This window comes from Kogia breviceps, chromosome 11 (genome assembly GCF_026419965.1).
Source record: "Kogia breviceps isolate mKogBre1 chromosome 11, mKogBre1 haplotype 1, whole genome shotgun sequence".
Lineage (NCBI taxonomy): Eukaryota > Metazoa > Chordata > Mammalia > Artiodactyla > Physeteridae > Kogia > Kogia breviceps.
The window spans coordinates 43,009,862-43,025,381 of NC_081320.1; the positions used below are offsets into that span (position 1 = coordinate 43,009,862).

General features: G+C 48.6%; 1 protein-coding gene across 37 annotated transcripts in view; it reads right to left on the reverse strand.

Annotated features, from left to right (window-relative positions):
* Window positions 1–15,520, reverse strand: part of DYSF (dysferlin) — a 227,321-nt gene that overhangs the window by 201,165 nt on the left and 10,636 nt on the right. For 16 of the 37 annotated variants that reach the window (XM_059079729.2, XM_059079725.2, XM_059079727.2 and 13 more), the window contains exons 1-3: window positions 14,725–14,940; window positions 1,834–1,889; window positions 510–601 (exon numbers count right to left, since the gene is read on the reverse strand). In XM_059079729.2, the coding sequence (XP_058935712.1) occupies window positions 510–601; window positions 1,834–1,889; window positions 14,725–14,815 (239 nt within the window). In that variant the 5' untranslated portion in view covers window positions 14,816–14,940. Of the gene's footprint in view, window positions 1–509; window positions 602–1,833; window positions 1,890–14,724; window positions 15,008–15,520 lie in introns of those variants that run through there. The other 21 variants (XM_067007423.1, XM_059079730.2, XM_059079726.2 and 18 more) reach the window with 2 other exon arrangements.

The window sequence follows — 15,520 nt, forward strand, 5'->3', positions numbered from 1 at the left end:
GAAATATCACCAGAAGACACTGCCACAGGACGGTGGGCAGTCAGCTTGGGTCGTTATTACTGTTCCGACTTCTAAACCACAACACTCACCTCGAGTCCCACCTCTTCCATGAAGCCATCGCTCGGCCCGCCTCGCGCCTTGTGCCACTGACCTCCCTAGCCTGTGCTGGGCAAGGAGAGAGGGCCGTGCCAGGCACCTCAGGGCTGCAGCAGAACCCAGAGAGCCTTTTCTTCCCTGCTCCCTGGGGCACAGGCTGTCCGGGGAAACACATGCACATCTGATTCTAGCCCATCTTCCTTCCCTGCCAGTTGGGAAGCTCTCAGATTTACCCATGGCTGAGTTCCTGAGACGGCAGCCAGCCCTCTCCCCCAGATCTACCACCAGGCCAGGCCCACTAGTGGCAGGTCTTCACTAAACACCAGCTCTCCAGAGCCCACATTCTGTAGTCTACATCCGCCACGATGCTACCCATACACACGCACAGGCCAGAGTCCGCCTCACCGCCTCACCTGTTCCTCCCCATCGTCTCATGGTCTTTGACCACCACATGAAGCTCGGAGCCCTGGTCCAGGGGGACACCTTTGAGGTCCCACTCAAAGCCCTGGAAGAAAAAGAGAAAAGATGTCTTAACCTATGGACCCCTAGAAGAGACTGTGTCTGGTTCCCACAGGTCTCCCTCGGGCACTGAGCAGGCATCTGTGACCACTACTGGTGAAGGGAAGGATGCATGAGTGAAGGAATGAATACATGAGTAGCAGGGTCTCAGAGCTTCAGAAGGGACAGCGAGAGCTGAAGGCAGCGGAAGATAATAGGAGACCAGACCCCCATGACCCCCTCCCCAACTCAATTCCACCAGTCACCAGGAACACAGCTGGAAAAATTCCAGGTGACCCTGCAGGGCCCTCAGGAACCAAGATCAGTGTGCTCATGGAGCAGCCAGGCACCTGGTGACAGCATGCATTAGTGTCACATTGGTCTCCAGAGGCCCCAGGACCCTCCTCAGAACAAAGGCACCCCATGCACTCCAACCCCATCCACACAAGGTTAGGGCTTCCAAAGACCACCAGGGCGCCATATAAAGAAAGCTGGTTGACTAAGTCTCGAACAAGAGCAAGTTATGTAGCAGATGGGAGCCAATTCTTTTGGCAATTAGAGAATGACAAATCTCTGCGCAGATAAGATAATACCCTGACCAGCAAGAGCTTGAGTTGGTAAGCAAATAAATGAGCATCTGCCAACGTTGATTTAGTGATTAAAATTGTTAAAGGCTATTGCAACATGCCTTAAGTAAATCATTTGCACAGATGATTTACTGCAAATAGGCAATTATTTCCTATAGTTTAAATTACCTAAACATTGTCAGTTTTTCTAAAACAGTGTATTAAATTTAACCCAAAGGAAAAAAGAAAGAAAGAAAGAAAGCTGGTTGAGAGGGCAGAGGCCAGCAGGAGCCAGAAGAGGACCTGATGAATCAGGGAGGGCTGTGAGGAGGAGGTAGTTCTGGGCAAGAACAATGGCTTGTGTAAGGGAGAAAAAGCAGGTAAGAGAGCCCTAAACACCCTCCTCCTGGCTGGCCAGAGCTGAAAGAAGCGGAGACAAGGGACCCCTCACTCCTCTCCACACCATACCCACATCACAGGGGAGACCGCAGGCCAGGCCACCACCACTCCTCCCAGGTGCCAGGAGTATTTCGCTGGCACACCAGACCAGAGCCCCTCCTCTCCATGACAACACCACTGAGAAAGCCGCCTCTGCCTGAGCCCCCTGACTCGTCCCTGCCGAGACAGTGGCAGCAAAGGGAGAAAAAGGAGGGAAGGCGGGAAGCTCACATACCTCATTCCACACGGGGTTCACGTTGTTCTTGATGACTTTGGTTCTCTTCTTCACCCCTACGAGAGACACAGAGGGAGAATGAAGAGACGTTCCCCAACCTGCGCCTTCCCCAAGTGAGGGCCAGTTCCAAGACCTGCACCGCAGCTCACCCGCCAAAGGAAACCTTACAAAACCCACGAGTCCCTGAGAATCCCACCAGTCTGCAATGAAAGCTCAATGCCAATCACACACATCTCTCAGCTCTGGGGTGGACAAACAGCAGCCCCATCAGAAGACTGTTTAAAGGAAAATACCCAGCCTGACTCTTCTTAATGAGTTTGTTATTGTTACTCCTGACTTTCTAAATAAAGTTTTTAAATTGTAAAGTTTCTGATTCTCAGAATGAATGATCTTCATAGAAAATATTCCATTTGTCTTTAAAAAAAAATCTATCTCCAGGCTTCCCTGGTGGCGCAGTGGTTGAGAGTCCGCCTGCCGATGCAGGGGACGCGGGTTCGTGCCCCGGTCCAGGAAGATCCCACATGCCGCGGAGCGGCTGGTCCCATGAGCCATGGCCGCTGAGCCTGCGCGTCCGGAGCCTGTGCTCCGCAGCGGGAGAGGCCACAATAGTGAGAGGCCCGCGTACCGCAAAAAAAAAAAAAAAAAAAAAAAAAAAAAAGCCCAAGTCTGAACGATCATAGTTTGTCAGTCATTCTTTCAAGTAAAAACAGTATTCCATTAAAAAAAAATCTATCTCCACATATTGTATGAAATTATACATTTAATTAATAAATTATACATATAAATTATACATTTATATGAAATGTCCAGAATAGGCAAATCCACAGAGACAGAAAATAGATTAGTAGTTTCCAGGGACCTAGAGGGAGATGGGAATGGCAAGTGAATGCTTAATGGAGATTTCTTTTTGGGGTGATGAACTGTTATGGAATTAGATAACAATGATGGTTGTACAACATTGTGAGTATACTAAAAACCATTTATACTGTACACTTTTAAATGGTTAAAATGGTGACTTTTAGGGTCTGTGAATTTTACCTCAATTTTTAAAAATCCACCTCCCTCTCACCTTGATGGTATCTATCTGAAGCAGGCTGTTCTACCTGCTAGTGAGGGCTGGGCCGAGGGAATGCAGAAGGGCTTTGAGATAGACAACAAGAACTAACACTGTGATGGCTGAGAAGAGCCACAGTGCCCCAGGCGGCAGACTGCTGAGCGCTCCCTCCGGAGTTTGGGCCTACGGGGTGAATGAGGGGCACAGAAAGGGCTAAACACGTCTGGCTCTTCCATTAAGCATCAGAACAGAAATGATTCTGTGTTCAATGGACGATTGAAAGTGTTCAGCCAGGGCTTCCCTGGTGGCACAGTGCTTAAGAATCTGCCTGTCAATGCGGGGGACACGGGTTCGACCCCTGGTCCGGGGAGATCCCACATGCCACAGAGCAACTAAGCCCATGCGCCACAACTACTGAAGCCCATGCGCCTAGAGTCCGTGCTCCACAACAAGAGAAGCCACCACAATGAGAAGCCCGCACACTGCAACAAAGAGTAGCCCCCGCTCACCACAAAGACCCAACACAGCCATAAATAAATAAATAAACAAATTTATTTATTTACTTTAAAAAAAGAAAAACTTCCATAGAAAAAAAATTATTGAGGACCCTAAGGAGCTTTTACTAAGGTAACTTGTATCTGTCAACTTTTACTATATTCAAGGTTAAAACTGAGGCATTTAAAAATATTTATTTAGTAATTAATATTATATTAACAATAATAAGCCCAGTACATGTTAACATAAGTGACATATTTTTATGAAAAATAACTAACTTCCAAAACAAAGGAAACAGAAAAGTGACACTGTTTACATTTTGCAAATCTCTTTAATGCCTCACTGGATTCTCATTATCCTGTCTACATTCAGTCCATTGAGATGTCTTGTTTTAGTTGACATCTGTGAAAAAAACCCAACCAGACATATATTTGGAGATGCATTTTAATAAATTTTCAGATAATTGTGGATCTCCTTCTTTGATACTGCACCAAAATTCAATAAGTAGTATTCCTTTTTTTTTTTTTAATTTATTTTTGGCTGCATTGGGTCTTTGTAGCTGCATGCGGGCTTTCTCAAGTTGCGGTGAGCTGGGGCTATTCTTCATTGCGGTGCGCGGTCTTCTCATTGCCGGGGCTTCTCTTGTTGTGGAGCACAGGCTCTAGGCATGTGGGCTTCAGTAGTTGTAGCACATAGGCTCAGTAGTTGTGGCTCGCAGACTCTAGAGCGCAGGCTCAGTAGTTGGGATGCAGGGGCTTAGTTGCTCCATGGCATGTGGGAGCTTCCTGAACCAGTGCTTGAACCCGTGTCCCCTGCATTGGCAGGCGGATTCTTAACCACTGTGCCACTAGGGAAGTCCTCAATAAGTACTATTTCTTAAACCTAAAGGGTAGCTGCAGTGTGAAATCTGAAAGCAGAGTGATGAACATTTTGTATTCTGTTACATTAAAATCCATTGTCCTATCTTGCGTTTTGAATAAATCTTTTATCCACACATGATTCTGTAACATCCTGCATTCCTCATTTGGGAAGTTTTTGCTCACTGAGTTATGCAGACCTTCCAAATGTTGACACATTTCACTATATAATACTGAAAAATCACATTCATTAATATCACCATCAGTCTCATCAGAAAAGTCATTAAATACTGGGAAACTGGAAGACAGAAGCTTTCTAAAATTCCAATGTTTGTTTGAAAGCTCAAATTTTATGATGGGCAACAAATGATAAACATCAGCTTTTAAAGTGGTAGGCTCACTCACTCATTTTCAAGAAAATGTCTATCAAATGCCCAAGTCTGGGGCTTCCCTGGTGGCACAGTGGTTGAGAGTCCGCCTGCCGATGCAGGGGACACGGGTTCGTGCCCCGGTCCGGGAGGATCCCGCATGCCGCGGAGCGGCTGGTCCCATGAGCCATGGCCGCTGAGCCTGCACGTCCGGAGCCTGCGCTCCGCAACGAGAGAAGCCACAGCAGTGAGAGGCCCGCATACCGCAAAAAAAAAAAAAAAAAAAGCCCAAGTCTGAACGATCATAGTTTGTCAGTCATTCTTGCAAGTAAAAACAGTATTCCATTAAAAAAAAAAAAAAAAAAAAAAGCCTAGTTCAGCGTGCCACTCAAGCGGTCACATAGTGCTTTTTCTTGCAACAATCATCATTTTCCAGGGCACAGCAGAATGCTCTGTTTATACTTCCCATCTCAACGCATTACAAAATATTACAAACACGAGTAACTCCAGGATCAAGATTAATAAAATTAATATTTGCGCTGCTTTATCAAAGTCATTCTTCAGTAAAACTGGGTTTTTTCCCCCCCAAACTGTGAGTACTGGCTTTTTTTTTTTTTTTCAAATTCCATGAAGGTGAAAAATACAACAACTAGTACAATTTAGTGTCAAAGCCCTCATTAGTCTTAAGGCACCAACAGTTTTACCTTCCAGTGCTATTGTACCACTTGTACAAATATGGACTCAGTGAAAAGGGCAAATAGCATCTCTGTGTTATTGTGGAAATAACTTTAACCTTGCTGACCTGCTCAAAGTCCTGGGGATTCCCCCAGAGGTCCACGTACCACACTTGAAGAACCTCTTAGGAAATTCGTTGAACATCTCAGTTTCCTCATCTGTAATGTCATAATAATACCTCCCTACGGGACTGTAGTGAAAATTAAACAAGATACGATGACTGAGCTGCCTGGCACACAGCACGCTCATTAAATGTGAGTTCACTTCCCCTCCCCTCCCCTCTGTGCCCCACTCTGATGCATCTAGTGAACTCCTACTGACCCTTCAATGGGCAGCTCAGTTGTCTCTGCTCAGGTAAGCCTCCCCCCACTCTCCCAGACAGAGATGGTTGCAAGCTGTGACCACATGTATCGAACAGCAGGACAGCTGTGTGCTTCTACGTCTGTCTCCCCAACTAGAGTGTGAGCTTCAGAGAGCAGACTCCATGCCTTCGTTCCATATTAGGAACCCCAGAATATAGCAAGGTGCCCAGTAATCGGGTGCCAAATGAATGGGTCCTTTTCTTTCCCAAGTTGACTGCAAGTTCACTTCCTCACTAGAGGACAGAACGGCTCTTCTCAGGGAACGCCAGAGACTGCATTCACAGAATGGCTACATGTCAACAGACAGAGGGGATGAAAGAAAGTACAATGGGGGGCAGGTGTCCTTGGGGGGCCCAGTTATCTTCTTAAAGGTGGCCCAGGCCTGCCTTGGCTGAATTATTATGAATCCCCTTGGGGACCATGTTGGTGTGGCTCCAGCAGCGGTTAAACACATGGCTTTGGAGTCATTCAAACAGCAGGCACTACTAAGTGAACTTGTCACCTCTCTAAGGTATGGCTTGTCAACTCTCTAAGGCCTTATCTCCCTTGGCAGTAAAATGACAATAATAAAGAGTGTCTACTTTATCAGTTTTGAGGGGATATGAGATGCTATCTAAGTGTTCACTTCCCCTCCCCTATCAACTTTTCATGACCTACAGGAGTAACATGGAAAATTCCATCTGCAGCCTCTCTCGAATTGTCCACTTAGAAACATATCCAGGTGCTCCTGGCTAGCAGCAACTAAGCAGTGTCTGTGTGCCAAGCCCTGTGCAAAGTGTCTTTTAAACATTTTCTACTTCCTGCCTTCCCTGAAGATGAGGAGAACAAACGCCCTCTATGTGATTTCACTAAGTCCTGGTTTAGAAGGGCCAACTCTGGGACCCTCTGGATGACATGAAGCGAGTGGTCACTGATAGGCTCTACAGCCCCAAAGAAGAGCCAGAAAGAAATGAAACATTAACCCAGCACAATCACATGAGTTACAGATGCCAAGGAAGAGGAAGGCAGGCTGCTAATTAGGAAACAGTTCCTTCCTCATCATGGATTTAGACCCGTCCTGTCCTTGATCATCAATTCTGGCCTTGAGATATGTGGCGTTATGTCTGTAAATAAACAGACTCAATAGTTAAAGACACAGGAGAGCTCACAGCTCATGCTGGGGTTGGGGGAGGGGATTACATCCTCTCCCAGATTACTCTGCAGAACTGGGGGCCAGCAGGCATCCGTGAGAATCATGCTGAAGCCCTAGGGTGTGCCTCCAGACTGAATGACTCAGTGAAGGGGAGTGAACCCGCCATGGGAGGACTCTTCTGGGCCCCATGCAAATTCTTCACTTGTTTCCCCATCCTACCCACCCCAACTCAACCCACACTCTGAGACCAGAGTCACCCATGGCTGTAGGGTAGTGTTTTTCTTTTTCTTTCTCTTTTTTGTTTTTTGACCGCACTGCACAGCATGCAGGATCTTAGTTCCCTGACCAGGGATCGATCCCGTGCCCCCTGCAGTGGAAGCGCAGAGTCCTAACCACTGGACCGCTAGGGAAGTCCCTAGGGTGGTGTTTTTCAAACTTCAAATTGGGACCCATTAGCAGGCCATGACATCAACTGAGTGAGTTGACCAATACGTCTTTTTAATGACAGACTAGAGAAGAAAATTTCAGAGTACATCTTTGGTGTAAAAGTACTATTACTCGAAAATTTTGGTTATATTTTCACATGCATACGTATGTGTGTACTAAGTCTTGATGTAAAATATATTTCTTGTTGTGGATAACAGTCCCAAAAGTTTGAAAATAGTGCTTAAAGGAAGATTGTCAGAGGAGAACTGGTGAACAAAGAAATCTTGGCCCTTGCATGTCGCGAGCCCAGGTGTGTGACAGAAAATGATGTAGCGCACCGTCCTGGTCCCCCACTGGAGCCAGTTTTGATAAAGACCATGGGCTGTGGGAGGGGATGTGAGAAGAAGCCTCAGAGATAGGAGCAAAGTGAAGGTAACAGGACAGTCCACCCTGCCCAGCCAGCGCCTGGACCCACCTGGCTGAGCAGTCTTCACCGGTGGGAGTTTCACAAATCTGACACCTGAGCATCAGATGTGACTGTGGCTTCACTGGAGGAGCCACATCACTGCCCTCTGCTACCCGCCTGCTGAGGTCTACCTGTCAGCCAGGTTGCTGTCTCCCCTGCGGTCTGGGCCTCAGGCCTCACTCATACCTTCAGGCCCATCCAGTGGGGACAGACCCCTTTCAATGGCTTAGGATGCTTGTGAGCCCTGCCCTGCCCTCGTCACCAAGGCCTGGACAGGCACAGGGGTTACAGCGTAGAAGGGAGCACCACGATCTCTGACAGAGCGAACAGGTGATCTCCCTATGGCAGAGATAAGGCAGACTCCCTCCCCCAACACGATGATAAGGTCCCGGTATATTTCAGAAGCAGACAAAATGCTTCTCTTTGTAACACTGATTCAATGGACTCTTTGGGGCTGGTGGGATCACAGAGAAGACAAATGCCAAAGTAGGGACTTTCACTGAGGGTGCACATCACAGTCTGTAACCTGCTCCCATGTTTCTAATGCCTGTCCAAAGAGGATTTACAAAAAGGCTGAGAAATACTGGTCCATTTCCCATTGCATCTCAAAGGCACCAAGGCCCAGATATCCACTGACAGATGAACGGATAAACAGAATGTGGGATATACACGCAATGGAATATTGTTCAGCCTTAAAAAGGAAGGAATTTCTGATACATGCTACCACATGAATGAACCTTGGAGACGTCATGCTAAATGAAATAAGCCAGTTACCAGGGACTTGGGGTGGGGGAAATGGGGAGTTATTATTTAACAGGTATAGATTTTAGCTGGGGAAGATGAAAGGGCTCTGGACATGGATGGTGGTGATGGCTGCACAACAACATGAATGTAATTCATACCACTGAACTGTACACTTAAAAATGGTTAGGATGGTAAATTTTATATTATGTGTATTTTAACACAATTCTTTTTTTAAGTCCAGGTGGAAGACGGTGAGGACACAGGTAGCAGGCCTGGGGTCTACTGACAGGTATCTGAGTGGGGAACGCAGAAGTGGTGGGGGAGCAGAGCACATCTCAGATTCTGACAGGGATGCCTGAGTGCTGGTGGGGCCATTCACCTAGAGAGGGAGCAGAGAGAAGAAGAGATGGGGCATCTGGGACCCCCAAAGAGAGAGAGACGGGTTGTTTCTGCCCACCAGTCAGGTAAAAGGACCCACTGTCAGAGAGGCAGGGCACCTTCAGATCATACAGGCAACCTCCATGCAGTCTCTCATTTAGTCCACAAACGTCTATTGAGGACTTGCTCTGTGCTGGGCACTCTCTCGACACCTCATTAGAATACCCATCAGAGGGACTTCCCCGGTGGTGCAGCGGTTAAGAATCCACCTGCCAGTGCAAGGGACACAGGTTCGAGCCCTGATCCAGGAAGATCCCACATGCAGCAGAGCAACTAAGTCCATGCGCCACAGCCACTGAGCCTGCGCTCTAGAGCCCGAGACCCACAACTACTGGGCCTGCGTGCCCCAACTGCAGAAACCCGCGCACCTAGAGCCCGTGCTTTGCAACAAGAGAAACCACAGCAATGAGAAGCCCGTGCACCGCAACAAAGAGGAGCCCCCGCTCGCCGCAACTAGAGAAAGCCCATACGCAGCAAAGAAGACCCAATGCAGTCAAGAATAAATAAATTAATTAATTTTTTAAAAAAAGAATACCCATCAGATAAACAAAGCGATAGAAATTCAAAGTTACCAGCAGAAAACCAAAAACTGGTGGACAAGAGAAGTGGTGGTAAACAGAGAAAAGGTAGCCCTGGCTTCTGCTGAGGGAAGGCCTGCTTTACTTCTTGGCACAAATACCCCTAACAAAAAGGGTAGGCATACTCTGATAACTCTGATACTTGCCCCACCATCTGTGCCCTCACTTAAGCCTGCACACCCCAAGACTGGGCAGCAGTCACTCCCTGCCTTCCCTAGCAGAGCCCTACTCTTCTCACCTCAAGAACTCCCACCTCGATCTCCATCTTTCTAAATCTTAACTGAAAACATACTTTCCAGAAAATGAGTAGTCAGGAAGGGGTGGTGGCAGGTGGATATACTGGCTGTGATGGAATGCTCTCTGAGAGGGGTAGTCTTTAAACTCAAAAGGCCAATTAGAACTGGGGAAGATATTTTAAACATCTATGACAACATCTTAATGTCCTTAATATGTAAAGAGGACTCACAACTAATGAAGAAAAGGACAAACATCTCTTCTCTCCCAAACTGGGCAAATTAGAAAGCAATTCAGTAAGAAATAAATGCAAATAGGCAATAACATTGAAAGGTCACAAATACTATTTGAACCTAAGAAATTGTTAAAAATGTGCATGATAATGCTTTGTGTTCCCAGAATTATAAGAAAATAAGCCCCCAAACTCAGCTAATGGGAAGATAAAGTTGGTACAGACTGTCAGAATAGCAATTTGGGAAATGTGGCAAAGCCTTAAATATGTCTATAACCTCTGACACAGTAATGCCACTTCCTGTATTTACCAAAAGGAAATAGTTAAATAAGTGGGCAAAGATTTAGTCACCAGGATATTTCCCATAGTGACAGTATAATTTAAGCTTTGGATATAAATATTTAAAAATTGATACAACCTAAATATTCCTTAATAGGGGATTGATTAACTGAATTATGGTGCATCCAATGTAATAAAATAAAACTTAGAAGGTGTGTAGAAGAATATTTACTGATACAAAAATGCCCCTGGCTTCTTACTGAGTGAAAATGTAAATACGCAAACATCTGGAAAAAAGATATCTGGATGGGATTATCTCTAGGGAGGAAGGCAAGGGGTCTGGGGACTTCTGGTGGAGGGGTAGGACCAGTAAGGTTCAATTCCTTGACCTGAGTGACAGACATGGGTGTTCCCTTCATAATTTATCCATTAAAGCAGGGTTCCTCAACCTTGGCCGTATTAGCTTCTGGGGTTGGATAAGTCTTTGTTGTGGGTGTCATGGAGCTGTCTCGTGCACTGTAGGATGTTAGCAGCATCCCTGGCCTCTACCCACAGTAGATGCCAATAGCACCTCATCCTCCCACCCAGTGGCGACAACCCAAAAGGTCTCCAGGGCTTCTCTGGTGGCGCAGTGGTTGAGAGTCCGCCTGCCGATGCAGGGGACGCGGGTTCGTGCCCTGGTCCGGGAAGCTCCCACATGCCGCGGAGCGGCTGGGCCTGTGAGCCATGGCCTCTGAGCCTGCGCATCCGGAGCCTGTGCTCCGCAACGAGAGAGGCCACAGCAGTGAGAGGCCCACGTACCACAAAACAAAAACAAAAACAAAAGGTCTCCAGACATTGCCAAATGTCCCCTGAGGAACAAAATTGCCAACTGAGAACAACTGCATTAAAGCGTACATTTATATTTTATGTATTTACTTAGGTGTTAAATTTCACACTAAAATTGCTTTTTAAAAAAAGAGAGAGAAAAGAATCTTGGAGGAAATACATCAAATTGTTGACAAGTTAATTTGAAGTATAAGGATAGGGGGCTACTTTTTACTTTTGTCTCAACCTTTTTTACATTGAGTACATGTTACGTTCACCTAAAGAAAACAGGCTATTTTCCATGCTTTAAACTAACTTTTAATATTCAAAAAGCTAGATTCAGAGAGTCCAGTGTCCTTGCAGCTCACCTTCCCTATACAGGTAAGTCACGTAGGCCCACCTACAGATGGTTCTATAAGATCCCGCAGGAGATAGATGAGAGGGGAGGGGGGAAGGGAGAGAGAGTGACTGGAGAGACACGGGGAGGAAGAGAGGACTGATGGGAGGAGGGAAAGGGAAGGGGCAGTAATGACTCTGGGTTCTGGCTGGTGAGCCTGGAGGAAGCTGGGTAGAAAGTCACTAAGTGGGGGCACAGGAGACCCAAACTTCAAGGAAATAAGATGTTTGAGCTCCAAGGGAACAGGGATCTGGTTTTGTTCTTGAATGCATCCCGAGCCCATCGAACAGCACCCACAATGTAGTAGGTGCTCAATAAATATTTGTTCAATGAACTAAATGCATGAATGAAGGGATGTAAATCATGACATTAGAGGGTGGTAAATGGGCAGGGCAGAAGAGAAGTCCAGCTCATTAAATGCTATAGGAAATGAAGCTGCTCATTCACGCAGATGGTCAGTCAAAAATCTCCACCGTGGCCCAGGTACTCATGGTAGTTAGTCATGCTAACTAATTAATTAATACAAGAACAAAGGGGTGATAAGTATTCATTAAAAGCCTCTATCCTAAAGCCCTGAGAGAGGGAACACATAAAAGGGCCCTCAGAGTCCAGCCTCCCAGAGCTCATAGTCTATTTTGGGAGGCAGGTCCTGAAATTACATCTGAGCCTGGAATGCCCGGAACAACTGTGAGACAAGTGGGCCTGGCGAGGCCCGCGCTCCTCGGGCTCCGCTCCGAGTGGGAGCCCAGCACACACTGAGGAGACTTCTCTGCAAGCAGTCCCCTCTGTGCCGTGATGTGTTCCGACAAGGCTTCTCACCCCTGATTGCGCTTCCTGTACCTTTGGAGATATTTTAGAAACACCTATATCTGGGCCCCTCCCCGCAGAAGTTTCGCTTCAAGAGAGGAGGGACAGGGAGTTTGGCAGTGGTCTTTTTGAAAGCTCCCCACGCAATTCTGATGTGCAGCCGGGGTTGAGTACCCCAAGCTAGATGATCTGTAAATTCTGGGTCTGATTCTAACAGCCCCTTTCCCTAAGCATCAACTCAGCCCCAAAGTCCAGCATGAATACCCCTGTAGGGTGGGGGAGGTCACATTAATTTCACCTTTCACCACAACTCACATCAATTTCTCTCAAGATGTGGTTCCAAAATGGCCTGCATCAGGTATGGAAATGCTAATTCTTAGGTCACTTAAACCTGCTGCATCAGAAACTCTATGGATAGGACCCAGGAATCTGTCTTTCGAGCACAATCCCCAGAAAGATTCTCGGGCACAGTAAAACATGAGAACCATTGCCCCAGATTGTTGAGACTCCCGGGCACACCTGGAAGATGGTGAGTAACTGGGCCAGAAAGGGCCCACACTAGAGAGTACCACCTGTTTGCTCTCAGCACCAGGCATCCTGATGAATAGGACAAGATGCCGCCCTCAAGGAGTCCTGCGATCCTAATTATGGAGCAAAGTACTGAGCACAGACCGGCTGGGGCGAGTGCACTAGCAGACCTAACAAGGTGCTGTGCGTCCAGAGAGGAGAGACTAATGATAGCCAGGGGAATCCTGGGTGCCTTCCTGGAGAAGGTAGCATTGTAGCTGGGCTTTGAAAGATAAATAGACTTTGAATAGCTGGAGATGGTACATTCCATTATATTTCAGTTTTGCCAGGAGCTGTCAGTGCAAATAAATAGTAAGGCATTATAAAGGGAGGGGAATGCAGAGATGGGGAGAGGACAGCAGGTGCAAGTGCCTGGGGTACCTGGGCTGGGGCAACAGCCAAGAGGGACCTCAACTGATTTGGACTCAAGGGCACTACCCACTCCAAGCACTCCCTGCCATGACCAGGACACTTCCCCAGGTTTCCATTTCCTTGTCTGCAGAATGAGGAGATTAGTAGCTACCACAAAACCATTAGAGAACCAGGGAAAGAGAGTGGTGAACAGATGCAAAAGAAGTCCAAAGCATCTAAGAGACCTAGGCTGATGAAGGGCCCTGGGCTCAGGGTCCTCGGGGAACTTCTTTCCCAGCCAGCGTTGGCCCCATAATTTCCGCACAAGAATGGCTTAGGCAGAATCTGAACCTAAGGAAGAACTAGGGACCTTGTCTGGACGCTGCATTTCATAGTAGGCACCCAGGAATATCACCAATTAATGAAAACAGAAGTGTTTTCTAAACTGTTTCGACTCACACTTTTCAAAAAAGGAATAAAATGTAAATGGTCCCACAACAAAGAATAAAAGCTACAGCTCTCAATTTGCCAAATTGTGTCTTTCATCTACGGTTATCATCATTTTGGGGTGCTTGGGGAGCAGATGGCGATCGTGGGTCAGAGCTAAAGAGCCCCCCTGGTGTTCCCATCTTTTTCTAACCTCCTGAAAACACCAGCCACTTGTCCCTCTCCGTTTGACCACCTTTTGGGCCGCACACGTTTTTTAATTCCACAAAACCACAGGATACACCTCGTGGTAAGAGGAAAACCCTCTCCCTTTCCTTAATTATCTTTCTTTGCAGAACCGGGGTCCTGACTCACTGCCATTGTTCCTTCTCTTAATTTTGACAGATCCTTCCTCTTCCCTTTCCCCTCCTGAGATACCTCCTCCCGTGGGAATGTCTGCCTTGAGGCGGGAGTTAAGGGTGCCTGGTGAGAAGGGGGCGGGGGTTGAGTCCTTTGGGGTGTTTGCCCCAAACAGAGAGAGACCCTCTCTTGTCTAAGTGCCACAGGAAGGCATTTAGTCTCTTCGCATTTTAAAAACTTCCTTGAACTCTCAAAATTTTTTGTATCAAGGCTACATCCGCCCTATTCTATCCCTTTTTCTCCCAACTGAGACACGGCCGACTCAATATGGCCAGTGCTGAAGAAAGATGGACGAATGAATGAATGAAATCAAGACACAACTTTCACGGTCTCCACGCCCAGTTTTTAAGCGATCCTATTCCTCTCTCTTCCGCACCCATCCTCCAACCCCGCCCTCATCACTGTCCGCTAAGGGCTCGCATGTTATTCCCTCTGGGCTTCGGTCTTAGAAAAGTGGAAACTGTTGACCTATTACGGCACTTCCGGTTTTCCAAAATTTCTGAACACAGTGGCATTTATCGTGCTCAGTTGCATCCTCCTCATCCCCTCTGCAGAAGATAGGACCGAAATTTCTCTGAGATTTCTGTCCATACTGACGGGGAGGAAACTATGGCTTGGACTAGAGTTAGCGCCGGAGCCGGAGCGGCAGACCCAGCGGTGCGCGCGCAGAGTCGGTGGTGCGGGCGCGCACGGCGCCACGGCCACGGGGCTCTCACCTCGGAAAATCAGGCTGGCGACCGGGTCGCTGCGCCGGTCCTTCTTCACACTGGGGAGGTTGCTGGCCCTCACCAGCTGGCAGCTCAGCATGGTTCGGCCGGCCCCCACCGAGCAAGCGCTCGGCTCCGCGGCAGCCGCACCAGAAGGGAGCGAGCTGTCACCTCCGCGGGAGAAGTCCCGGCGCCTGGGAGAGGCCGCTGCGAGGACACCGGACACCCACTGGGTGGACCCTCCCCTCCGGCCCGGGTCCGGATCCGCCCTGCCCGCGGAGGGCGGGGCAGGCCGGGCCAGGGGTCAGCCTGGCGCCGGTGGGGGCGCTGGTCCCCTCCGCGGGTCCCCGCCCCCGCCAGGAATGGAAGCGCAGCTGACGCGGGGCGCACGGCTCGGCTGCGCAGCTGGGAAGCGACGCCCGCCCGCCTGCTAGAAGGAGGCCGCACCGTCCCGGCTACCCGCCCGGCCAGCACGCCCGGGCCCCGAGCGCACCAAGGCCGACTTCGCTTCCGCTGCTCTCCTGCCCGAAGCGCTCAGGGGCAACTGGGTGCGAAGGCGGGAGGTGGGGGAAACCCGGCTTCAGAGACCAGAGTGTGTCCGCGGGAAACTGCAAGCGCTGCGAGCGCTAAAGGAGGAGAGGGCCGAGCGGCCGAACGCGCGCTGCTCCCTGAGCCCCTGGCGCCCACGCCGCTCGCCTCGGCCCACCTTCCCCCTCGACCGCCCTCGGTGCCCCGGAGGCTCGAGAGACGCCGACGCTCGAACTCTCGCGAAGGGCCTCTGAGCCTTCTCCAGAGTAGTCCGGGG